The sequence below is a fragment of the Dermacentor variabilis genome, unplaced genomic scaffold, assembly GCF_050947875.1.
Source record: "Dermacentor variabilis isolate Ectoservices unplaced genomic scaffold, ASM5094787v1 scaffold_13, whole genome shotgun sequence".
NCBI classification, from domain to species: Eukaryota; Metazoa; Arthropoda; class Arachnida; order Ixodida; family Ixodidae; genus Dermacentor; species Dermacentor variabilis.
In genome coordinates this window covers 37684829-37711936 of record NW_027460291.1, presented here as the reverse complement: position 1 = coordinate 37711936, position 27108 = coordinate 37684829, and the positions used below count along the sequence as shown (strand labels likewise).

The 27108-nt window shown below is 48.1% G+C and overlaps 1 protein-coding gene across 1 annotated transcript; it reads right to left on the bottom strand.

Moving 5' to 3' along the window:
- Window positions 1-994: 994 nt before the first annotated feature.
- LOC142566644 (uncharacterized) lies at window positions 995-2258 on the bottom strand. The gene is made up of 2 exons (XM_075677479.1): window positions 1062-2258; window positions 995-1018 (listed from the first exon to the last, which is right to left on the bottom strand). The coding sequence occupies exons 1-2, from the start codon at window positions 2256-2258 to the stop codon at window positions 995-997; spliced, it is 1221 nt and encodes a 406-aa protein (XP_075533594.1).
- Between the last annotated feature and the right edge of the window lie 24850 nt (window positions 2259-27108).

The following is a 27108-nucleotide window of genomic DNA, read 5'->3' as shown; positions in this document are numbered from 1 at the left end:
TCATATTTCTGTATTTGTGCGCGAACTGTGTTTATTTCATCGCTATAAAACCCTGGTTCCTGGCTTTCGAAAGCGTGCAGCTTGTGAAGTAGATCATGAAGGTAATGCTTTTCAGCTTTTTTTCTTTGAGACAGCTCACATGAAATGGCAATCGCCTCATTTTTTACTCTATTTTTGAACATTTCCCATCGAGCAAACAAAGGAAGCTGTTGACATTGTGTTATTTCTAGCCATAATTCTTTCACTTTGTTTACAAAACTTTCCTCTCGCAAAAGTTGTGTATTATGTTTCCACAGTTCCCAGTTTGGAGCAAACCTGCGGAATTTTCGGGGACCCCATGAAACAGCTACTAAACAGTGGTCTGTGAAAAATACAGGCTTCACGGCGTAGTTGTGAATGTTAGACCAGAGACTCGTCGAAACGTACACACGATCAAGTCGAGCATGGGAGACGCCTTGAAAGAGCGTGAACCGCACCCAAGATGGTGTGTAGGCGCCCACGTCTATTAGATTGTGATCTTCCGTTAACTGATGCAGGAAAGCAGCACTTGCATCATAACGATTAGTTAGGTATGAGTGGTCTCTGGAATGACAAACACAGTTGAAGTCACCCAACAGTACCAAATCTCTGTCAGTATCTAGGAGCGGAGCAAGTGAGAGGAAGAAAGCCTTCCTGTCACTCACTTTTGAGGGAGCATAAACGCAAATAAATCGCCAATTACGGGAATGAAAAGAGAGGTCACAGCATATAAGGCGGCCTTCCCCATCAACACGCAGCGACAATGAAGAATGATTTAACTGCTTTCTGACTAACAAAAAGCATCCAGCGGAAGCACCACATGCTTGGCTAATACACACCTCGTAATCAGGTTGAAAAGTTTGCAGCGCAAGGTTGACATCACCAGCAGACGATATCTTTGTCTCTTGCACTGCACCAACATCAACTTCATGCTGCCTAAGCACGTGTAGTAACTGCTGCTGACGCCTTATATTCCTCAGCCCACGTACGTTGAGTGTCGCTACACATAAGGGGAGGGTGAAGGCGGTAGCCATTTTGCTCACCCAAAGCTTTTGTATTTCATTGCCCTTGGCCACAGGTAAATCTGTGGTCTCCTGACTCTCCTGACTACGCTGATATAACCGGCGGGGCACATTATCACCAGGAGAGGGAGTTTGCTGAGCACTAGGAGACACTTTCTCAGGCGCCTGTAGTGCACATTCTGTTGCTTCGTCGTTGCATGGTGCCGGACGTTTCCTGGCCTTACTGATGTCCATCGCCTCTTCCTCTTCTTCCTTGTCATCAGGGGGCTTTTCTTTAAGGCTTGCTAGGCCAGGTGGGCAAACTGAGTCATCCTCGCCGGAAGCTTCGCTAGTATTATTTGAGCTGTTATGACTGGTTGGCATTGGCTTCAAGGACTCCTGGTCCTCGTCCCTAATGCCACCTGTAGTCTCTCCGGTGGCATCTACTACCTCTGTAGAATCCATGAGGTGGTCCAGTTGTGGCTCGTCTGCGCTATATTGCCCAGAACGAAGCTTATTGGCGTAGGTGGACACGCAGGCGTCCGCTGAGTGACCAAATCGATGGCACTGTAAGCATCTCGGTGTTCTGCATTGTCGTCGAACGTGTCCCACGCGCTTGCAACGAAGGCACAGAGGAGGCCTACCGGGGATAAGTACGAGGCACTGGTGTCCATAAATGGACATAATGTGCGGTATTGAGGTTACGGTGATAGTGTCCTTGAGCACCAAGGAAACCTCCCGGTTTGTTGTCAACCACTGTTCCATGCCAGTGCATCTCCATGCTTCTCTCTCCACCGACCTCACCTCACCATAGGCCTGGAACGCCTCTTCAACGCGTCGTGGTTCAAGGTGAGGTGGAAGCCATAGTAATTTAAGCTTGATGTTTTTAGTCTCCGGATCTATCACCATGCACTTCAGCCCTTTGACACGGAGCTCACCACAGGCGACGAGAGTCTGTTTTGCCGCACTACTAGCGCAAGTAACCATCCATACATGGCTCATTTGATACTGTCCGACACCTACAATATCTGAAGTATTCACTACCTCAAGCAGAGCGTCTCGGAAGTCGGGAGCACGGTATGGTCTTCCACTCAAGTTTGCATGAAGGAAAATAGAATTCAAAACATCGTTACCGGTTGGTAGACGCGGGAGGACAACTTTGTAGTCTGCATCTTCGTTCAAAAACGGGGTCGACGATCCTCGGCCTGGGGCCGATACGCTGTTTCCAGCAGAGAACATTTTAGAGCACAGCCGTTCCACACGGCTTCTTCTCCCTGACATGCCTTTCGAGTGTACATTTTGTCCATGTCAATAGTACGATGTGCTGATCTGATGTTTACATTTGCATTTTAAGAGCCAAGATCCGCTATCACTCCACCGCGTCAAGTGCCGCATCTCTAGAAAAGCAAGAGTGTTTTTACCATCGACAGGTACATCGTGGAGTGCTAGAACATCGATTTTGATGTACGATATCCATATTAAATAAGAAATTCAGAAATAGACAACGTTGACTGTTAGGGTTGTTACTGCTAATTTCGACAGTTGTCTCTCGTTCTTTACACTTTGAGCGCGCATATAATTCGTGTGTTCAATGCAAAATAGCTACATAAACATTCGTGGATGAGTGTTCTTTCTGACAGCATACTGGCTTCTCACGGCAGCGCTGTACCAGATTAATGAGACCCGAGCGAGGCAGCTTTTCACGCAACCTGGTGGAACAACCCAAATCTTCTTTTCTGCTTCGCATAATCTTGTGAAATATCCCTGGGAAATTAACTAATGTGTCAGTGTCCACAGGCCTGTGTGCCACATCTTACCAAAAAAAAAAAAACGGATACGCAGCCATTCCCGCAGATGGTATGATTTTGATCAGCGGCCGATTTTGAGGAGGCCGGTAGGGCGTTGCTGGTGCCGCGTCGTCACGGCACAATTATAACTATTCGCCACGTCGACTTTAATACCGGTGTCGGTGCTATCAGCATTGCCGGCTTCAGAGAAGCGCGATTGAATACCGCGCAAGAGAAAAGTACAGTGTACACCACCGATGCGAAACTGACATACAATTTTAAAGGGCCGCGACGGAAAGCGCTTCTGTTGCGACTTCAGAACTCTTGGCAATCGTGACCAATGTTTCTGTTGCGACGTCAGAATTGGTGTCGTAACGTCGGAGTCGCTGTCACAATATAAAGCTGTTGTTCCGACTTCAGAACTCTTGTTGTCGCGACAGAACGTTTCTGTTTTGACTTCATATATATTGGCCTTCGCAACAGAATGCTTCTGTTGCGACATCACAATTTCTCTCGTAATGTCAGAAATGTCTCTCAGTTAAGAAACGTCAGGAACTTCTGTCGTACAACAGAATTTCTGTAGTTGCGACAGGAATTCCTGTTGTCTTTTTCAGCTGGGCACTACAGAAGCTTGTCGCATCGCACAATCTCAGTGCAGTTCTGTTGTCATCATTGGGTACATGTTGCGACGATAGGTTTCCGTTGTGGAACAGTTCTCTGTAGTACAACAGAAGTTTGTCGTATTACTTCAGGAACACTTCTGCTATGACAGTTGGGGGCCTGTGGCAATGATAGGTTTCTGTCGTACAACAACATTTTTCTGTAGTACAACAGAAGTTGGTCGCATTACTTCAGGAACACTTCTGTTGTGACAATTGGGCGTCTGTTGCCACAATAGGTTTCTGTAGTATTTCAACAGCTCTCTGTAGCACTACAGAAGTTTGTCGGGTTACTTCAGGAACATTTCTGTTGGGACAACAGGGTGCCTGTAGTGATGACAAATTTTTCTGTAGTACTACAAAAATCTGTTGTAGAGCTTCAGCTTTCTGTTGTAACAACAGACATACGACAGAGTGTACTTCTGTAGTCACAACAAGAAATGTCTGTTGTACATCAGAAAAGTCTGTCGCTCCATCAGGAATCTGTAGTTACTACAGAAAAATCTTTTTGTACAACAGAAATTTCTGTAGTACTGAACACAACCTCTGTTGTCATTTTCAACTGGGCACGGACAAAAAAGCCACTCCAGTATAATTTGGATGAGATATCAAGTCTACGGACGACTGTTTCAAGAGTGAAAAGAGCCTCCGCCATCATTCCACCAGCACAGATATTGGCCAAGTCATCCAGGTACCTCAACAACAAAAATTCTGTGTCTTCAGATGTACCTGGAACCTCTGAACAAGCACAGATGATGCTGGCCAAGAGTGTTCCATCAGCTTGCCCTTCCTTAGAGAGCTTCGTGGCCTTGCCAATTCGTGCCAAGTATAATTTTGTTTCAATGAATGCAAGCTTTTTCATTCCACATTTTTGTTAGAGATCATTCCTCTTTCTCACCCAAACATTGAAGGTCAACTGATTCTTTGCTCATATTTAATACCAGTCACTGTCTAGAAGCAAACATATCTGTAGCAGTATTTTCTAGTGTATGTTGCCATGTGCAATTCCTCTCCTGAAATAACTGATGCGGCATTGGCGTGTGTCTTGCATTAACATTTACACTGTGTGCTATGCAGCATTTAACTTTTCTTAATGTTTTTGGCTTTCAGTGCTTGCAAGGTAAACTGGCATTCTTTCTTGAATGCAAGCTTTCTCATTCCCATATTGAATTACTAGTCTCATTCAGGATTCTTATTCTTGCTCGACAGCCTGTGTTTTTGTGCAAGCTACATTAAAGTGATTGATTGCAGAATATCGTTTCGCTGCTGTCCAACTTGGTACTAGTCACCGTGTTACATTTCTCATATGTGGGAGCCTGGTCAGTTGCATTGGGAAACAGTGTCTCAAAGCAAGCACCTGCTTGTACAGTCCGCACAGGTACATAGGCTGCGAATTTACACACACCGTGGTTGGCGCTCCCCGTTCCGTCCTGTCCTGCTGCTGCCGTGTGCAAATTTTGCTTGTGACCTTCCAGAATTTGGCATCAACAGAGACCTCATACATGATTACATGGTTCTAATTTTATGAAGTTGATATTCACATGTGTGGAAAGGCCTGCAAAAGTGGCTGCAAAATGGTGATGTCCACAAAACTGACCATGCCCATATTTAGAGAATGTGGGGCACCAAGTGTGAGTTACACAACAGTGGCATGCAAAAGAAAAAAAAGAAACATGCAGGTTGGAAAGGCAGTAACGTTAAAATGCCGGGCACTCCAAGTGACTCTGTTGGCTGTGGCAGCAGATGCTTGCATCACCCGATTGCTTCGCAATGCTAGTTGCTCATCTTCAATGGCGACTGTCGGTACAAACACGTGGGACGCACTGTCCAATCTGCTTGCGCTTCTGGTTGTTGCTTGTCACCAGATTACCATGTGCGACGAAGGCAAGCACCATGCCTACAGTCGGACAGTTGAATGTGCCGCAAGGCACCCGTGTGGGTGTATGCTCACTGTTGTCATGTGGATCATAGCCAATCTATAAATTGAGCATTATGTTAGAGTATGCTGAAGTGATTTGATTGCAGAGTCTTGTTTCAGTGTTGCCCGCTTAGTCATAGTTGCAGTGTTACATTTCTCGGATGTGGCGGCCTGGTCAGTTGCATTAGCCAACGGCCTCTCGAGGTAAGCACCTGCTCCTGCAGTCCGCACAGCGACACAAACTCCCTGTTTACATGTATTGCGATTGGTGCTCCCTGTTTGTCCTTTCCTGCTGCAGCCGTGGGTAAAGTGTGCTTGTGGCCTTCTTTGGCTGCGATTTGGCGTGTACGGAGGCCATGTAATCATACATGATTACATGGTTTGAAGTGTATGATATCCACATGGGTGGAAAGGCCTGCTAAATGGTTATTCCCACAAAACGGACTATGTCCATATTGAGAGCAGGTGGGGCACCAAGTGTGAGCGACACATTAGCGGTCACCAAAAGAACAAAAAGAAACATGCATGTAAGAAAGGAGGTAACGCTAGAATGCCGGGTAATTCATGTCGCGGTGTTGGCTATGGCAGCAGGTGCCTGCGTCACCCTATTTATTCGCAGTGCAAGTTACGGCGACTGTCAATGCAAACAGGTGGGGCACTGTCCAACCTGCTTGCGCTGCTGGTTGTCACTCGTTACTAGACCACCATGTGCGACGTAGGCAAGCACTGTGCCTGAAGTTGGATAGCTGAATGTGCTGTAAATGACCTGTAGTGCGTGAATGCCCACTGTTGTCATGTGGATCTTAGCCAGTGTACAGTCTATTGTCTGAACCTTATGCGGTGATTGAATGCAGAGCCTAATTTGATAATGGTCGCCGTGTTATGTTTCTTCGATGTGGCGCCCTGGTCAACTGCATGGGCAACAGTTTCCTGAGGTAACCGTCTGCTCCTGCAGTCCGCACAGCGACAAAGACTCCCAATTTACATGCACAGTAATTGGTGCTCTCCCCATTCGACCTTTCCTGCTGCAGCCGCGGGCAAATTATGCTTCTGGGCCTTCATCGGCCGTGATGTGGCCCATATTGAGAATGTGGGGCACCAAGTTTGTGTTACACATTAGCGGTCCCCGAAAGAGCAAAAAGAAGCGTGCAGGTTGAAAATGAGGTAACGCTAAAATGACTAGCCCATGTCGCTGTGTTGGTTGTGGCAGCAGATGCCTTGCGACACCCGATTGCTTCGCAATGCAAGTTACGGCGACTGTCGATGGAAACAGGTGGTGCACGGCCCAATTTGCTTGAGCTACTAATTGTCGCTCGTTAGCATATCACCATCTGCGAAGATGAAAGTGAGCAGTTTACGAGCTCGCGTTAACGGCTTCAGCGTATCTCGAAATGGAAATTTTATTTCTGCTCTCGTACGAGAAGATGCGCTGCTTTTCTTCTGCCAATAAAGTCGCACGTCCTGTTCACTCACTTGTGGCTTGTTTGTATGGGCGTCAGTAGAGGCTCTTTAGTCTCCTGGCAATTAAAACGCGGCAGCTGAGGCATGCCGCAACGCCAGCAAGGTGAGCACGGCGCGTACCCAGCGTACGCCACCGGAATAAAGCGACCATATTGGATATTGCACAAAAAAAAAGGCATTTCCGCTTCCTGTTTAAGCAGCGCCATCTGTCGGGCCCCGCGCTAAGTTCCATGCGCAGCCGCTTCTTATTTTCGAACCACTGTGGAAGGTACAGTTGCCCTTCTCTAAAGTTGTTTCTTTATTCTATGGTTTCGATGGCAGAGGTAATTGACGCCATCTCTGTATTGGGCGTACCCGAAAATCCATTTCCCTTGCATGGTCTCGTAGATCGTCGCGCGCACGCGCGCCGATCCAGGTGGCTGAGCCTTTCACCCCCAACTCCTCTCTAATCACCCTCCCTCGTTACTCCCTCACCTTCGGCTGTCTCCGCGCGCACGCCGTGCGGCCCCGCAGGCCCGGCGCCAGCTCAGCCCGCTGCATGGCGTTTCATGTTTCGTTATCTGTTCTTATCGCGAAGCGTGCGCTGCTGTGCGTTGACCGGCGTGGGTAGTTTCGTCAGTTTCGTGGTTCTCGGTAGCTGTGTGCTTGTGCTCCGCGATGTTTCACCCGTTTCCCGACTCGTACCGCTCGTGCATCTTGCATGGGTACACAAATACCTCAAAAACAAGCCCTGAAAGGTTGTCCCGGGTGCCTAAAGGCAACAGGTGAGCGCTCAGACCCAAGGACATCAGAAGGCGCATGTACACGAACACAGCCCTGTCCATTTGTGTGCTCCATGAGGCTCGGGACGTCGTTGCGCCTTGATTGTGCTACACTTGCTTCTTCCCAGTAGAGAAAGCTGACAGATAGATGTTCCTCCTCATTGTCACCTCGTCTATGACTTGTGTTTTTCTGTGCCAAGTGTCATTCTGGAACTTCAGTAACTTTCCCAGCCTTCCATAGCGCCCTCAGTGCTTTTTCTGTGTGTCACGTTCTAGAAACGTACTAACAGCTGAGAAATTGCTGTTCGTGTTTCTGTACTATCTCAGTAACCACCGATGGGAAAACCACGCGAACAACCTTAGTGTGTAGGCATGATACGTTTTTCTTTCTGGAAAGCATGAGCAGTGCAAGTGTCCTACACGCAGGTTTTTACAGTTCGTGTTTATTATACAAAGGAGTGCCCAGTAGGTACGACTTAGTGCCTTAAGGGACGTAATTTTATTGATAAGCATTGCATTCGGGTCGAAAGAAAAGTCGCGTTGTTGAGTTATTTTACCTGGTCTTTGATTGATGAATAGGCCTTTCTGCGAATGTTTTCTATGTGCTGCGGCAAAAGCCGACTACCTTCTTTCCCCCCTGCCACCGCTACTCAAGTTGTGGCCAAGTGCAAAATAATGTGATAATGTGTATTTTAGTTTTTAGTACAATGTTATTTTTGTTCTGCCATGTCTTTTTCAATTTGTTCAGCAGTAATGAACATGTCACGCATTTCATATACTTTCGTGCAGATTTATAACTAAGCTCTTTTTTTTGTATGGCTCTCAATCAAACAATGTTAGCATTTTATTCTATTATTTTAGGTATTTTGCGTGTCATTGTTTTTGCCATTACCAGTGAGTTTTCCCTTTCTATAGTTCTCATGACTATGTCATACATGTCGTCCAATTTTGTGAAATATCTTAGTGCATACATCAGAAGCTCGTCAACATTTCAGTCTTGAGGGAGTTATATAAAAATCTTGTTTTTTTATGTTTGCGTCGATGGATTCTGACAGGGCCATTCTGGACTCGCTCTTGGCTTTCGCCAAGGACGCGCAGCTCCTAGGACGGCTCTGAATACGCCTCCCCCCTCCTCTTCCTATTCCCCATTATAGGCCTTCGCGCCATCCTTTAATAAATACATTTTGTCATCATCATCATCATGTGTGCGTAAATGAAACGGCCTTCGCCTTTTCTAGCGCTGTCTTTTGTTATTTCACCGTCTGTGAACTTTTATGCTTAGTATACATGTATATGTCATGCACCTTTCACTTTTGCTCATTTTTGAGCGTGTATCACCACCACGTCATAAGAAAAATCTGTTTTCGGGAATGAAGTCAATAAAGCGAGACTAAACATCTGTTGTGTTGGAAGTGGACATTTTCTTATGTCCCGGCACATGCTGGTACAATATAAGTATTGGCAAGACTGCGTGCGTGCCAACGCATAGCCAACGGCGAACCACGCGCCAGCTCGCAAGCAATGCCAATGCGCGGCGTAGCAGGCGCATGGCTTGCGAGCTGGCGCGTGGTGCGCCGTAGCACGTGCCGATAAAAAAAAAATGCGCTGCGTACAGATAAAAACAAAAAAAAAATGAAGCGGCGCACATGGAAAGGGTGAAAGGGCGAAAGTGAGCGGAGCGAGTCGGCATAATAAAAACAAAACGAAAACAAGAACGTTTGGAAGAGGAGGCGCCGCGCGGCTGCTATTCCTGTTGCCATGACAACGTAAACAATCGTGTGCGCCGCCATTTTGCTTCTGCATCGCCCATTAGGGCCGTAACGGAAGGGGACCTTGGCGCTAGCGTCGAAAGAGCGTCTGCTTGAAAACAGCCAATGGCAGCCATGCGGAGATTCGCCCCCCTGGTGCCTCGCCCATCAGTAATCCTCTACCATTGAAGTTACGTGCAGCGCCAGTGCTAGTTAGAATCTTTGCTGCAGGCATTCAGCTGCATGCTGCAAGAGGTCAATTGGGCGCGTTATCTTGAACTTACTGAAACCGCATGAGGAATCCATGTTTTATGCTGAAAAAAGTATAAACCCCATATAAGCGATCTTGCGCGCGACAGCTACAAGCGACGCGATGGAGATGGCTGTCGCGTTCGCTCGTCGCCTACAAGTTGTACTCCGTGCGAGCGACGTCCCCCCGGTGTTGCCGGCATGAGGGCTGCAAATACGCGTCGAAACTAGCGTGACGCGTGCTTTAGTAATTTAAGTGGAAGTATTTTACTGTAAAATGTAGCATTAAATATTTCTGAAGGTCTTGCAGTAGGTTCTGATCCTTGCACGGATAAACATTCAATCGTTTTCTCGTTCCGCGCGACAATCGGTAGTATTTAAACGATGTACATCGAGTTCCGGCTTCGCGCTATTGGCTAGTCGCTCCTGGCCCTTCCGGGCGACGATCGACGATTTCTAGATTTCCAGAACCCAGCGATTTGTTCAAGCGACGGCCCGTTTTGTCGCTCGAAGCCGTCGCTCGTCGCCGTCGCGCACTAAATAGCCCTCATGGGGTGTAGCCCTAAGACTGAACTATTTTTGCTCATGAATTGAAATGCTGTGATTATATGTCTGATTTTATGTGTCCTATAGCGGTTTTCAAGCACGACGCGAATCTGGAAGGGTGCTTATCTGTACGAACTCCGTGAATTTTCAAGCGGCGAGTTATGCATCGGCATCGAATGTAACGGCTGCTGTGTGGAATTACAATTGCGGGGGCGCTTTGAATACGCTCATTGTTTTGGACATGCCTGTGCATTTGCTAATATCAGTTGGCGTTTCAGTGTTATCTCATATGAACGGCTATATCACCCTTCCTCTAGGGGTTACAAGTGTAATGTGTGCACCTTGCTACTGCATGTCATACCAAAATGTGTTTATCGCTTTAATATTTTTAGTGAAGAAATAAAATATCAAAATAAAACGTTCTTTCAATTCCGTGTTACCAGTCGTCTATCGTACACAAAACAAAGAGTTGGTCTAATAAACTAATAACTATGGTCTAACTGCAAATTTTACATGCCTTCAACAATGTAAAATTCTACATTTCAAACTGCAGCAGTAGTCGAGTCTGGCAAAATTGAACTCCATTCCACACATCATAAATGACAATAAGTACATGCCTTTTACTAAGCTTAGATTCAGGCTGCATTGAACTTTCTTGTTAGTATTGAAATGTGGGTAAGCTTGCATAACAAGCCTTGTTGCCCTTTCTAATAGGCACATCCAGTCATACAAATTGAACTTGAGGACCATATTTTCATCCTTACTGAGGATCATGTTTGCAGATATGATCTTCAAATTACGGCTTGAGCAGTGGCACAACCACAGATGGTGCGGGGGCGCACTGCGCACGTGCTTAGGCAGTGTCACAAGTGGTGTTTGCGACGCACCAGACTAATGACCGACTCATGACATCTGACAACGACCAATATTATTATAGTATTTTAACATTGGCGCTGAACGAGGATGAAAAGTCAGTTACCGTGGAGCGCACCTTACGTCTTAGTTAAAAGCCACAGAATCACTTGCAATTGGAACTTATTTTCCCAATGTAAAATTGCGGTTTCTCCGTCTGCGAAATAGTCATATGATAGCTTTTGGCAGACATTTGACATTTTCATTAGGGTGACTCAATCTACTTGCCAAACAAGTATGCTAGTGGAGGTAGAAATGCATTCAATGCAAAGAACAGAGAACATCTGAGTAGAACACTTCTTCATCAATTGGCGGATGTGAACATATAGTACTAAGCAAAAGCCCCTTAGTTTCATAGCTCCTGTAGAAATAATTGGCATAATGCAAAATTAAGTTAAAGCATTTTTGCACGTGGTAAATTTCTGGATTTAAGATAGAGCGCACAGTGAGGCGATGTATAATTCTTCCCACACACATATGTACTTGTTTTGAGACGAAGATTCTGTGAAGTGCGATAATTTTTCTTACCTTAGCGCATCTTAACCACTTCAGTAGGAAAAAAGGTTTGGTTTCAGGTAATTGGTCCATAGTGCAAGTATATGCATAGTCGCATGCGAAATCCGCGTGCGTGGAAGGGATATGTGAAACAGCATGGTGACTTTCTCAATTTAGGATTTGCTTTTTTTAGTGCACTTCCCTGCCTGTACTTATGTCGCCTTTGATGCATCATATTTATAACATATGATTTTTGGTTCACATCTAAAGCCATGCTATACTTTAGTCAGATTGCATTTTCAACGAGTCAAAACAATTGATCATGTATATATGCAAGCCGCTTCTCAGAAGTGTAGCATTCTTGCCGTAATGGGAATGAAAAGCTACCGTATATGACAAGCAATTTGATGCACAAAATTTTAATGCCAATGCTCCTTGCAGTTTTATACTCATGTGCTACACACTAGATACTATTGTAAATTTAATTTTATTTATTTGTGAGAAATTGTAACGGATCAATCCCAACAGCACCAGTAAACTACTTTCGTGAGGAGGCCAACCGAATAGGAAATGTGATATGCCTCTGTACCGCTTTGAAACCGGGCAGGATATTGGTACAGAACCACAAGACACACTCGGAAACAATAGGGTGCCGCCCATACATGAATAACGTTATGTGAAATATCAGCAAAGCTAGCTAGACCTGCGGGCTCACGTTAAAATATACAACACATTTCTAAATGCACTCTACTCTTGGTCAGGAACATCCATATGCTGTACAGGACGTTATCAATTGAGCTGCTGTCTTGGAATATGGCAGACAAATAAAAGTTTCTTGTATTATTTATCTATATTACCAGCCCCATGCTTAGCAGTGGATCTGGTAACCTCAGCCATATAAGTACATGCTTTTTGTGCCGGAAATGCGTTTGCTGGCCAGTAATGTGGTGCATATTTCTCTTCGATCATAGTGTCAATATTTTGTGAGTTTACACACGTTTATTCTATGTTTAATTTTCCATTGTACACTTTATTTTTGAGAAGGTTCCATGGATCTACCATGGATCTACGTTGTGCTTTCGTAATATTGGTTAGAGTACTTGCACTCTGCTCTGAAGGAGTACAAGCACTTTGTTTGTTGGAGTAGAAGAACTCGAATTGGGGGGAGTACTATTACTACTGTCGGGAGAGTATTGTTACTCTGCGGAAGAATACTAGCGCTCGCTTGTGGTGGAATAATAAAACTCTGTCGGGGGGAGTTATTCTACTCTCGAAAAGAGTGAAATATCTGACAAGCAGATACTCCCTCGAAAGGAGTGCCCGGAACTCTCTTTGTTTTTAGAGCGTATATACGTAAAGCCTGTAACGAGAAGCGTGTCATGCTAACACTTACAATTCAGTGGAGCGGACCTGTGATGCCACAGAGAAGACACAAATACACAGACACCAAGGTGCAGGCAAACACTGCACACTGCTGCAACAAGTTTACGTGCCTGGCGCAGTGGTTGAGAATTCAAATTGATGCCGACAGATGGCGCGCCGCCGTTGCTACCACTAAAGCCCCTTGATAGTTTGAAAGTAGCGACACTCTCCTCCTCACGGCGCTTTCCTCCTCGATTCTTCTCGCCCACCGGCTGCGCACGGCACGATATTCCTCCTGGGCTCCCGCGGATGGGCCGCAGGATTATATGGAGGCGTGTTTTTTTAGGCCAGTTGCGCGCCCCATTGTGGTTGAAAATTTTGAGAAATGCTAATAACAGCATCGATAATGCTAGAGGCAACATTTATGAGGAGGTTGGTTTTTTCCTAAAGCCGTATGAACGGGGTATACAGATGTAAAGGGAACTTTCAGGCGAGTTCTATACTCCAGACAATTTTTCTGCCGCATGATGGGATGCTTTACTTCGTGCGTCTGATCTAGTATTGCTGGTGACACATCCCTTTGTGTGTGACTTATTAAGCGAAAGCCTTAGACCTAGGTCCCGTTGTGAGCTACAGAAAATTTCACGTGACCGAAGGAAGGCAGGAAGCGAACCAAAGCATGTGCAGCCGCGTATAAGAGATGATTAATAATTAGCAAAGTAATGATTGATTAATGATTTGATTAAGATGAATTCGGGTGGATTAAGGTGGATTAAAGCCGATGAAGGTGCATTAGGGTGAATGAAGGTGAATTAAGGTGCACACAGGAGTACTAGGTTAAATTAAGGTCGATGAAGGTGAATTAGGGTGGATGAAGGTGCGCTGAGGTGCATTAAGGACGGTTATAGTGGATTAGGGTGGACTAAAGTGCATGAAAAAGGATAAGGGTGGATTAAGAAGGAGAAAACTGCATTAAGGAGGATTATGGTGGGCTAGGGTGAATTAAAGTGAATGAAGGAGGATTAGGGTGGATTAAGGAGGATTAGGGTGGAATAAGGTAGATGAATGCAGATTCGGGTGGATTAAAGTGAATTAAGGACGATTATAGTGGATTATGGTGGATTAAAGTGAATGAGCAAGAATTACGGTTGATTAAGGAGGGTTGGAGTAGATTAAGGTCGATGAAAGTGGACTAGGGTGCATTAAGGAGGACTTTCGTGGATTAAAGTGAATGAAGGAGGATTAAGGTCGATGAATGTGGATTTGGTGGATTAATGTGCATTAGGAGGATTATGGTAGACTAATCGGTCTTCATACTCAATGAAGCCTAATTCACCTTAGTCCACCCTAATACACCTTAATAAAACCTAGTCAACCTACATCGCCCCTAATGCACCTTAGCCAATCCTATACGGAATTAATCCTCCTTCATCAACCCTAATCCGTCATAATCCGCCCTAATCCTCCTTCATCCACCTTAATCCTTATTCATACACCTTAATTCAACTTAATCCGGCTTAATAGTCCCAATCTACCTTAACACCCTAATCCACCTCTATCAAACCTAATCCAGCTCCATGGTCCCTAATCCATCCTAATCGGCCTTAATCCTCCTTTATCAACCCTAATCCACCTTAATCCACACTAATCGACCTTAATCTTGTTCAAGCACCCTAATCGGTCTTAATACCCTTTCATCAACCCTTCACCTTAATCCACCATAATCCGTCTTAATCTTCCTCCACCCACCTTAATCTTTATTCATGCATCTTGATCCTTCTTAATGCTCTCTAATCCACCTTAATCTTCTTTAATACCCTCTAATCAACCTTAATCCTCCCTAATCCACCTTATGTCAATAACTGATGATTCATTAATTAACTTGGGTAATCATTCTCTTATACAGGGGTGGACACGCTTTCAGTCACGTGATACTTCCAGTTTACAACGCGACCTTTCAGTGGACTTCCAGTTTACAACGCGACCAGCCACTGCTTCCTGCGCAAGCCGTCACGCTTCCCTTGTGGTATCATGAAAACGGCATGACCATCTTCGGGCTTCTTGCTGCAGTTATATGAGCAACAGCCCGGCATATCGCTAGCACATAGAGCAGGAAACACAGCGTACAACGTTCGCTACCCCGAGCTAAAGCGCCGAGACAGCTGTGCACAGGAGGAAAATGGCGCGAACGAAAAAGAAAAACACAAGCAAAACTAAAGCTCCGCGCGTTTCCAAGGGCAACGGCAGGGAGACCAATCGTCGTGCAAGAAAACGGGGGCAAAACTGGTTGCCGCGGGGGAACGCACAAGGGGCGAGGAGGAGGCGAGGAGGTCGCGCGGCGGCGGCAGAGTTCAAAGAGTGTCGCTACTTTAAAATTATCGAGGGAGTTTAGCTACCACTGAGAGTGGCGTGAGATGTTGTGGCGGACGGACGTGTTTTTCCAGGGCTCCGTTGCGGCGACGAAATCATAAGTTTTTTGTGCATGCTTTAAGCTTGCTTCTGTTTTTGGTTAGCTGATTTTTTAGTCTTTAAATAGTAATCGGGTAGTTTTCTTTCTTTTGCATTTTTTCCTGTGCGTGGGTGTGTTGCTTGTATATTTGGCTTTGTAGGATAGTCAGAGCGTGCTTTCGCGCCACATGCTTCAACACGTGCTGCGGGGCGGGACGCTAAGTCTTTATAGCCTTTAAACAGTGCCTTGGAACTGGCAAGGCTAATATCTATTAGTGATTTCTCTATGTGTGTTTGGTATCGAGAATGTTGCTTTGGTACGAAAGAAAGGAAAGAGCGTTAGCCGCGTGGTTGAACACGTGTGAACACGTGCCATACCTTAAGTCGGCGCCTCATTGATTGCGTTTAAAACATTGGTGAGAATTACCTTGCGGCTTTTGAAGGATTTAGATTCTGTGCATATCGGTTTTCGTAGAAAGCACGTGCAGTGAAAGCTTATGTATTTCAATTAAAAAAAGTCGTTGAATACATGGCAAGGAATGTGGGAAAGCGTGCAGTGTGCACGCTTTCTTGTTTCTCAAGGCAGGCGAGGGCATGAATGAGAATGGAGAAGGAATTGAGTCAATCAGCAGACACTGTGATGTCGATGCTAGGTTGAAAAAAATGGAGGCAAAAAAACAACCCCTCGTCGCCGCATTACTAAACGCCATCAGCTATTGTTAGTGAAATCGCCAACGCCTTCACAGTTCGACTGAATCAGGGGGATTTCCTGGAAGGAGATGCCTTGCGATGCCTTTTCACGGGCCTTTGAAGACGCCAGACAATGGGCAGCGGCGGAGGCCACTGTGCGAAGTCCGCTCTGGAATTTAGAGGCGCCGGCTGGGGTCGGGCGTGACCACCTGGCTACGGGGACGCAGGACAATGGACAACACGACGGCCGCTTTGCGAAGGTCAGCTCCGAGTGCAGTGAAAATGCGTACGTGTGTGTGTAAACCATCCCGCACAGAGGTGGCGTGTTTACGATGGCGTCGAACGTTTTGCCTCACCTAGGGATCTAGGGAACACGAAGTGTTTAAAAACGGCTGTTGTCGGCTGCTCGTCGGTGCTCGTGCTCGTCGTCGTGCTCTGTGCTCGTCAATCTGCTGGTAAGCTGTGTGCTATATGCTCGTCTTGCGTGCTCCATTTGGGAGCCACGCTTAGACTGTCGAATGTATGTCTTGTTTAAACTGTAAGCACTGTAAATGAACCCTGTACGCCTAGTTCCTCCCAAGTTCCTCTCTACAACCCTCAACCCTTACAAATGGTGGCAGTGGCGAGATCATCCGACAACTCCTACAACTGTATGCCAGCGGTGGGATCGTCCGACAAATCTTGCAGACGGCAGAAGTCTAGGTGGTGCGATAAAATTAGGAAATTTGCGGGTGCTAGATGGAATCAGTTGGCGCAGGACAGGAGTAATTGTAGATAGCGGGGAGAGGTCTTCGTCCTGCAGTGGACATAAAGTAGGCTGATGATGATGAATCTATAGACAGCATCTAAGCTTGAAGCAATAAGAGTTTTTCAGAATCGGCTGTTTTATTTTGCATCACACGCCTCAAGATAATCGGTGTACGAGCTGTTCGCTCAAGTTGACTTGTGCTGACGTTCCACCCTATGGCATTCATTGGCGGCGATATAAGAAACCGTGGCGAATAATTAGAATCGCAAACAAGTATAAATGGTGTTTTACTTAATTTGAGCCAAACATCAAGCTATGGAGATGGTACTTAACTGAAGAGGAACCAAGGAAATGTTGTTTGCCGTCGCTTGGAGATACTCAGAATACTTTTGCGTTCCCCTTGATTAGGTAATTAGTCCTAAATGAAAAGGCTCACTCAGAATATTGTACAGCAACACGTGAAACTCGCGATACAGCTTGCTTGTGCTCAAGATGTGCTACAGAAATGTGTTTTTCCGAGCGTGTAGAAAGAAGCCCGTGAATACCACCCAATGTATGTGCCGTGAGCCGCAGTCGCGTTGCAATCTATCTATCTATCTATCTATCTATCTATCTATCTATCTATCTATCTATCTATCTATCTATCTATCTATCTATCTATCTATCTATCTATCTATCTATCTATCTATCTATCTATAATATATATATATATATATATATATATATATATATATATATGTCTGTGTGTGTGTGTGTGTGTGTGTATTCGTTTGTGTGTTTGTGCACGTGAATGTGTACATGTGAAATTTATCGATTAGGAATAGACAAAAAATTGTGCACCTTATAAACTTCTACCTGTAGACAATCTTTAAACCGGAAGTTGACAAAAATAGGAAAAATGTTATTGACTCTCGTCTATAGCCAGTCTGTAGACAGATAATCAATAAGAATAAAAGGAGACTGCATCGAATTTTGTCTACAAGTAACTCAAACGCGGCCGCAGCAGGGTGGAATACGCCTTCACCGAAATCATCCCAAGCAAACAACGGAAAGGCAGCCTGTTCATCGTCAACATCTACAGTAACCCCAAGCACCAAACACAGAAATTCAAGACCCTACTACACACAGCCAGCACCCAAGCCAGAGACAACACGTTGCTGATCGGAGGGGACTTCAACGCCGCCCATCGAGCGTGGGGTTATGTGAAGGACACGGCCAAGGGACGGGACTTATTGCAGGATACCCTGGACCATAAATGTGTGCTAATCACGGACCCCACGCATCCTACCCGCATCGGCAACTCCGTAGGACGAGACACCACACCAGACCTTACGTTCGTAAAAAATGACCACACGGGCAAAGTAACATGGCACAACACGGGCGTCGACCTGGGCAGTGACCACTACATCCTCGAAATTACGATACCCAACCAATTACGGAGCAATACCATTATACATAAGTGGACGGACTGGGACGAATTCCGTAAGGGGCGCCTCACCACAGCGCAAGACATCACAGAGATCGAAACCTGGACGGCGGAACTCCGCGATGCAGTGCGCTCAGCCACAAAGACCATAGAAACAGACGAGGACGTCATCATCATGGACAGCCGCCTGGCCCATCTGATAGAGGCCAAACGTTCGATACAGACGCTTTGGAAGCAGCACCGGCTGAATCGCAAATTGAGGAAGAAGGTGGCTGACTTAAATAGGGCCATTGAACAACATTGCAGGCTCCTGTGCCGTCAACAGTGGAACGAGATCTGCAACCGAGCTGACAGGGAATTGCATCGCAGTTGTACATGGAATCTATTTCGGCACCTCCTAGACGAAACAAAGACCAAGTCAAACCAGCGCGACCGCCTGGCCCGCCTCATGCACACCATCACACAACAACAAGGAAAAGACGCTGTTATCAGGAGCCTGGAAGCCAAGTATCTGCCAGACACGCCAACGGAAACCCACCCGCCGTACGGGGGGCTGCCCAACGCGTGGCTCGATCGAGACATTACCATATCAGAGGTACGGGTAGCGCTGCACGAGCTCAACACCCGCTCAGCAGCCGGCCCAGATCTCGTTACAAACAACATGCTACGCAACCTGGACGACGCTTCGATAGAAGCCCTAACCGATTACTTCAATGAATGCTGGCATTCGGGCAAGCTCCCCCGACAGTGGAAAACGGCAAGAACGATCCTGATTCTGAAACCGGGCAAACCACTGGACATCGGCAACCTGCGTCCCATCTCGCTGACGTCCTGCGTGGGCAAGGTGCTGGAGCACGTGGTCGCCAACCGGTGGCAGGAATACCTAGAGAAGGAAGGCCTCTATCCTGACACGATGATCGGCTTCCGGCGCAGACTCAGCACACAAGATGCCATGTTACAACTCAAACAAGAAATCGTCGACAACAAGACACAAGACAGCAAAGTAATTCTGGGTCTCGATTTACAAAGTGCATTCGACAAAGTTAAACACTCAGCCATATTAGGACAAGTATCAAGACTCAACATGGGGGTAACGAGCTACAATTATATTCTAGACTTCTTGACCAACCGCACGGTAGAACTGCACGCCGGAGACCTCAAGCTCCCCGAACACAAGCTCGGCAGTACGGGTACTCCACAGGGTTCGGTCATATCGCCGTTGCTCTTTAACCTCGTCATGATCGGGGTAGCGAGGGCAGTAGCGGGGACCGGCGTCCGGCATACTATCTACGCCAACGACATTACCCTGTGGGCGGTCGGTGGCACCGACGCCAGCATCGAGCAACAGCTGCAAGCGGCGGTTACCGCCATCGAGCAGCACCTTGATGGCACAGGCCTAATGTGCTCGCCCGCCAAATCCGAGCTGTTCGTCCTCACACCGCTTCGACCGCGACGGAAGCGCGCTCCTCTTCGGGAGTGTGATCACATCAAAATTCTGACTGCATCGGGGCAACGCATCCCCGAGGTGCCCAAGATCAGAGTACTGGGCCTGCTGCTCAACAAGAGCGGCCGCAACGACGAGACCATCAACAAGCTTACCACCAAGGCAATGGACGCCATCCGGCTCATACATCGGGTCTCTACACGACGGGCGGGCATGCGTGAAGACAGTCTCGTGCGCCTTGTCCAGTCGTTCGTGATGAGTCAGATCGCCTACCTTGCGGCCTACCTTAATTGGCACGTCACTGACAGGACCAAGAACAACACGCTGATCAGACGGGCTTACAAGACGGCGCTGGGTTTAATGGAGACCACGAGTACGGCTCGGCTCTTGCAGCTCGGCGTCCATAACATCCTAGAAGAAATAGCCGAGGCGCAGCTCACCGCGCAATTCGAGCGCCTCTCTACCACCAAGACGGGGCGCAGTATACTGACGTCCCTGGGTTACAACCCCCAAGCTCCCAGCCGGCAACCGCGCGAGATCACAGATGACGCGCGGGCCCACATTTACGTGGACCCCATCCCGAAGAACATGCACCCAGAATACAACCAAGAACGGCGGCAGGCGAGGGCCAAGGCCCTCACCGAACAACACGCCCAAGACCCGCACGCCCTGTATGTGGACGCCGCGGAATACAAGCGGGAAGGCTTCGCAGCAGTGGTCGTTGCGGCGGCTAACGGCACCAAGACAACGGCAGCGAGCGTGCGGTGCAGGAACGCCACAGACGCTGAGGAGGTTGCCATCGCTCTGGCGATCACCGAGGCCGAGTGTCGCACCGTGCTCAGCGACTCGAGGAATGCCGTGCGCAACTTTGCCAAGGGGCGAATATGCGCGCCGGCGGCCGCCATCATCGGCAAGCTCCAACTTCAAGACCGCGGCAGCACCGTCCGTATCAAGTGGTTCCGGGCGCACGCCGGTGAGTGTGCATCCTCACCGAACCACAACGAGACGGCCCATTCGGCGGCGCGAGCGCTTACCTTCCGCGCCCCCGAGAGTGACCGTTCCGTGTGGTGGTTCGAAACCAAGGACAGATTGACTAGTTATGCCGAAGTAACCAAGTGTTACCGCTTCGCTCGACGGACAATGCCGCCTTTCCACCCGGCACTCAGTCGGGAGGAGGCCGTAGTCCTAAGACAAATACAGACCGCGTCACTCCTCGCCCCCGCAGTGCTGCACGTGCTTCACCCAGAGCTCTATCCGAGTGGGCTGTGTGGTGTTTGTGCAGCGGGTCCGATGGACCAATGGCACATCATGTGGGACTGTGCCAGGTTCCCGACGGCAGCTACCTCCAGGATTTTTTACCCGCAAGAACTTCAAAGTGCACTGCAGTCTACAGACAAGGACTCACAACTATGGGCCGTCCAGCAGGCCCGGGGTGCGCTCGAAAAGCACAAGCCTCGTCACCCACTACAAACGGGCCCAACGGGGCCAGTGCAGAGTAGAGTATAACCCCGGGTCGTCGCTTGGCCAGCGTCACGACTCGTTAAATCGTCGTTTGCCGGCACTTTATTAAAGTTATTCCTATCCTATCAGGCGAAAGTCGACAAATAGGAACAAGCATCATATAAACTTTTTTCTATAGACTGACTATAGAATTGGAGTAGTCAAAAATAGAAAGCTTATCAACTTTTGTCTATAGGCAATCTATAAACTGGGAGTAGACAAAAGTAGTCGACAGCTTATGGACTCTTGTCTATAGACAAAGAATGAAAAACAATAAATAGTGACTGTACTGACAGTTGTGCTTAGGTAGTCTTTCGAGCAGAAGCAGACAAAAAGAAACGAACAGCTTATCAGCGTTTGTCTATATACAATCTATAAGCCGGGAGTAGACAAAAGAAACAGATCCCTTATCGACTATCGTCTACCGAATGTCTATTGACAAAGAATGGACAAAACAGAGATTATGCCGACTTTCGTCTACGGGTAAAATAATAGAAGGGAAGTAGGCCAAAAGGAACCAACACCTTATTTAGTTTTTTTCTGTAGACCGTCTAAAGAATGCGAGTAGACAAAAATAAATTGAGTCTTTATCGACTCTCATCTATATACATTCTGTAGATTTTGTGTAAAAAATACCAAATCTATAGAAAGAGCAAGTTGTCTGTAAGAAGTCTATAGACTTTCTGGCAACTGATTTTTTTACAGCACGCCGGCGCCGATAGTAGGTTGAGCACGATGGAAATCAGTTGGTAGGCTGGTTCTTTTTATACGAAAGTCTGGGGAAGTCCCACCACACATCGCAAGCTGCCGTCTGTGTGGCAGCTTGCGAAACAGTAACCTTTACTGGTAAACATATTGCTACGCGAAGGACGAGTCAGTAAGACGAGCAACAATTTACAGGTTATATTTACAACAGCGGTTGCAGCGCTGACCGGTAAGATTCACAGCGCTGAGCCCAGTTCGCTCTTACTCCTCTTTTCTCGAGTGATGGCGCCCACGCGCCTCGTTTAACAATCAAATACCACACGCGCGTAGCATAATCCCCCGACGGCAGAAGTGACATCCCGGAGCGTCTAAATGCCATCACCGGGAGGGTGATACTGCTTCAGTCGTGTAGCGTGCACGATATCACTGGACTGGGAAGCAGATGGGGCGTGAGGGGCGATCTCATAGGTGACGAGAGTCACGGCACGAAGCACTCGGTATGGGCCTGTGTAACGAGACAGCAGTTTTCCTGACAGGCCGACCTGACGTGATGGAGAACATAGGAGCTCCAAAGAACCAGGCGTGAAGTGCATGTCTCGGTGTCGCCGGTCGTACAAAAGCCTTTGACTCTCTCCGGATTTCAGAAGCCGGTCAGGGGTAATTTCCCTTGCGTGGGCACAGCGGGCGATGGCGTCAAGTGGATATTCACTGGTCGGAGGGTTGTATCGAGGGGCAGTGGTTGTTCTCGGCTGAACAGAAAGAAAAATGGGGAATAACCGGCTGTGTCGTGGCGTGACGAATTATAAGCAAATGTTACAAAGGGTAGAGCGAGGTCTCAGTCAGTGTGGACTGAAGAGACATATTTCGCGAGCATGTCTGTGAGAGTGTCATTGAGACGCTCCGTGAGGCCATTTGTTTGCGGATGGTATGACGTAGATAGCTTGTGCCTCGCGGCACAGGACTGCTGGATCTCCACAATAACTTTTGATAGGAATGTCCGGCCATCGTCTGTGAGAAATTGTCGCGGAGCTCCATGTAATAAAATGACGTCGCGTAGAAGAAAATCGGCGACATCTGTGGCGCAGCTTGTAGGAAGCGCTTGGGTGATGGCGCAGCGCGTGGCGTAATCCGTAGCCACAGCAATATACCTGTTCCCAGAGGCATAAAGAGGAAAAGGGCCAAGTAAGTCCAAACGAACCAGAAAGAATGATTCCATGGTAATGTCGAGTGGTTGAAGGTACCCAGCAGGGAGCGTCAATGGTGTCTTGGGTCGCCGGCATTTCTCACACTACGTATCTTCGAACGGAGCGAGCAAGCCCTGGCCAAAAGAAGCGTCGGTGGACCCGGTCGTAGGTAAGTGACAAACCCAGGTGACTAGCAGTGGGAAGGTCGTGAAGTTCGTGGAGAACAGCCGGGCGAAGGTATTTAGGGATCACAAGGAGTGAAGCAGGGCTGTAGGGGCGAATGTTGTGGCGGTAGAGTACGCCACCTTGAAGTTTGAATAAGCGATGGGAACTGTCGGAAAGTGACGATTCCAGGCGGTCAACGATTACATGCGAGGCCAGGTCACGGCGCTGCTCGTCGGTGAGATGGAGCAGTGGAAACACAGAGAAAACGAAGGTGTCGGTGTCCGTATCAGATGTAGAGGTCGTGTCTTCGACTGGGTAGCGGGAGAGGTTATCTGCGTCCTGGTGTTGGCATCCCGACTTGTAAGACACTGTGTAGGGATATTTCTGTAGTCGGAGGGCCCAATGACCGAGCCGGCCAGTAGGATCCTTGAATGACGAAAGCCAACAGAGTGCATGATGGTCTGGGATTACCGAGAAGGGCTTGCCATATCAATATTGGCGGAAAACTGAAACGGCCCAGACGACAACAAGACATTCGCGCTCAGTAATCGAATAGTTGAGATCTGCAGTTGTCAGAAGCCGGCTAGCGCAGGTTATAAGGCGGTCGTGTCCGTGTTGGCGTTGCAATAAGACGGCGCCGATCCCACAACCACTGGCATTGGTTCGGACCTCTGTAGGTGCGCATGGGTCAAAGTGGACCAAGACCGATGGATTGGTGAGAATCGTGATAAGGCGGGAAAATGCGGCCGCCTGAGGGGAACTCCCTGTAAAAGGCACTTCTTTCTTCAGAAGTTCAGTGAGTGGTCGAGCGATTGCTGTGAAATCATTCACGAAGTGTCAGAAATAAGAACAGAGCCCCGCAAAGCTCCGGACGTCTTTGACAGACTGAGGTACAGAAAAAGCCGTTACTGCTCGAACCTTCTCCGGGTCGGGTTTTACTCTGGAAGCATCGACGACATGGCCTACCACTGTAATCTGTCGGAGCCCGAAGTGGCACTTTGATCAGTTTAAATGGAGCCGAGCCTGGTGGAAGACGTCAATGATAGCTGCGATGCGCTCCAGGTGCGCCTCAAATGCAGGAGAAAGCTCAAGGACGTCGTCGAGGTAAGAAAGGCAAGTTGACCATTTGAAACCTTGAAGCAGAGAGTCAGTCGATCATCCGCTCGAACGTGGTGGGGGCATTGCATAAACCAAATTGCATAACCTTGAATTGGTAGAGGCCATCTGGAGTGACGAAAGCAGTCTTTTCTTGGTCTTGCTCATCGACGGAAATCTGCCAATAACCAGGTCGAAGCTCGATGGACGAAAAGTATTTGGCAACGTGAAGACAATCAAGAGCGTCGTCGATTCGTGGTAAAGGGTGAACGTCCTTTTTAGTAATTCCGTTTAGGTGGTGGTAATCAACGCAGACACCCCACATGCCATCTTTCTTTCTGACGAGCACGACACAATGACTCAACGAGGGCTCAAAAATGCCTCTGGCGAGCATCTTGTCTACTTCCTGCTGAATAACTTGCCGCTCTCCATGGACATGCAATACGGTCGGTGGTGAATGAGAACAGCATCAAGTGTTTATGCGATGGTTAACAAGGGACGCGTGAACAAATTGTCGATTGTCAGTGTCAGATATGTCGCGGTAGGAAAGTAAAAGGCGATGTAGGGTGCCTGCTTGGTCAGGTGCAAGGTCCGGAGCAACCATGGGACGTAATGGGCCGTCGAGGTTCAGGGCATCCTGCGGGTAATTAGGAGGATCTCGAGACGCGTCGGCTGCAAAAGTTGTGACGTGGTTGTCTGTCACTGACCGGAGCTGGGCGACCGCTATGCCTTAGGTAACACTTGCTTCGTCAAGCCAAAATTGATACCGGGGAGACACATCCGATTAGCGGCAACGGTTACGACAGAGTGTGGCACAGGGATATGTCACGCGCCAGGAGGACATCCCGAATGGGTGCGACGACGTAGTGACCATCAGGCACGGTTGCCGTCGAGGCCAATTTGACGAAGGTTAAGGCTTTTCGAGGTAAGTGAACAAGCGCTGTAGTGCAGAGGGTGTTCGGTTGTTCGGGCTGAACGTCTGGAAGAAGAGGAAGCTCGAGCCACAGCGTACCGGTGGAACAGTCGATGGCGGCAGAATGCGTCGTCAGAAAGTCGAGCCCGATGATTAGGTCATGAGGGCAACTGGTCAGCACGGTGAAGAGGACTGGAACTTGGCGGCCAGCAATTCGTATGCGAGCAGTGCACATACCCCTGACGGCAACAGTGGTGCCATTGGTGACGCGTACTGCTCGAGTGATGGCAGGCGTAAGAACTTTTTTGAGGCGACGACATATGTTAGCGCTCATTATGGGCACTTGGGCTTCAGCATCAATTAATGCTGTCAACAGAACACAATCTATGTCTACTTCAGTTAAGTTCGTATAGGTGAGGAGCGTCAGCCGAGGATTTGGAGAGGACGCACGTGATGCAGCACTACCTCCAAGAGCTGCATTGCCGAGTTTTCTGTCCGTGGGTTCGGCGAGGAAAAGCGGCGAGGTTGGGGGTGACAGGGAGCGACACCGTTGAGGAGACGGCGATCGCACGGAGGAGCGGCTGTCAGGGGCATCAGAAGTAGGGTACAGATGGCGAGGTAAATAACGGCGAGCGTCGGCATATGGGCGAGGAGCAGGGAATCAGCTCCAATACGGCGGTATCCAGGTGGTACGGCAGTGGCGGGATACATGACCAAAGCGGTGGCAGAGGGAGCAGATCGATTTGTCGTCTGGAGTTCGCCATTCAGCAGGCTTGCTTGGTCTGGGAGCAAAAGATTGGTCATTACAGGTTGTGCACATCGGAATAGGTGCCGAATCAGGTCGGGAGACAGATCAGGCGGTAGTAATGCCAAGGTTTGCAATATCTTGCCGCACGACTGCTTCAATAACGGAAATAGCGAGGGCCGCTTGGTCAAAGGTATTGTCAGGGGGTCATGGATGAAGGGGTGCCGGACTCGCCGCTTCAATCTCACAGTACATACATACGTGTGACGTTCTCTTGAAATGGTCGTGCGGCGGTAAGAGCGGGGCAAGAGGAAGTGGCAGGAGTGTTTGGGAGCCGGTTAAAACTGTGGGACGACGCAGCGGCTTTTGGCTACCTCGAAGTGGCGGCATTCTTTGACAATGGCGTCGACGGTAGAAACGTCGTTATAGACGAGCAAACTTAAGGCGTCGCCCCCGATGCCTTTGAGGATATGGCCCACCTTGTCAACCTCGGTCATGTTCTCGGCGACTTTCCGGCAAAGCGCGAGCACTTCTTGTGTGTAGGAGACATACGATATTGTCGACGACTGGACACGGGTGGCAAGCTCTTTTCGCTATTTGGGTTGACAAATAGGTCGCGAAGCCGCTGTTTGAAAATGTCCCAGCTGGAGAGCTCGATCTCATGGGTGCGAAACCAGACACGTGGTGTCCCATCCAGATAAAAGATCACATTGGCAAGCATGATGGTATAGTCCCAGTAGTCGCTTTGACAAACACGCTCTAACATGCTGAGCCAGTCGTCGACGTCAATGTCATTTTGGGCAGAGAATGTCCCAGGATCAGGGAGACTAGTAACCGTAACGTAAATTGTGGTTGGCGCCGCAGGTGTAGGTGGCGACGGGGTGGTTCCATCTGAAGCAATGGCTGAGAAGACGACGGTTCGGCCCCTTCGGGGGTTCATAGCGATAGCGGGGAACGTTCCACCTCAATCACAATGTTACGCGAAGGACGAGTCAGTAAGACGAGCAACTATTTACAGGTTATATTTACAACAGTGGTTGCAGCGCGGACCGGTTAGATTAACAGCGCGAGCCCAGTTTGTTCTACCTCCTCTTTTCTCGAGTGACGGCGCCTACGCGCGTCGTTCAA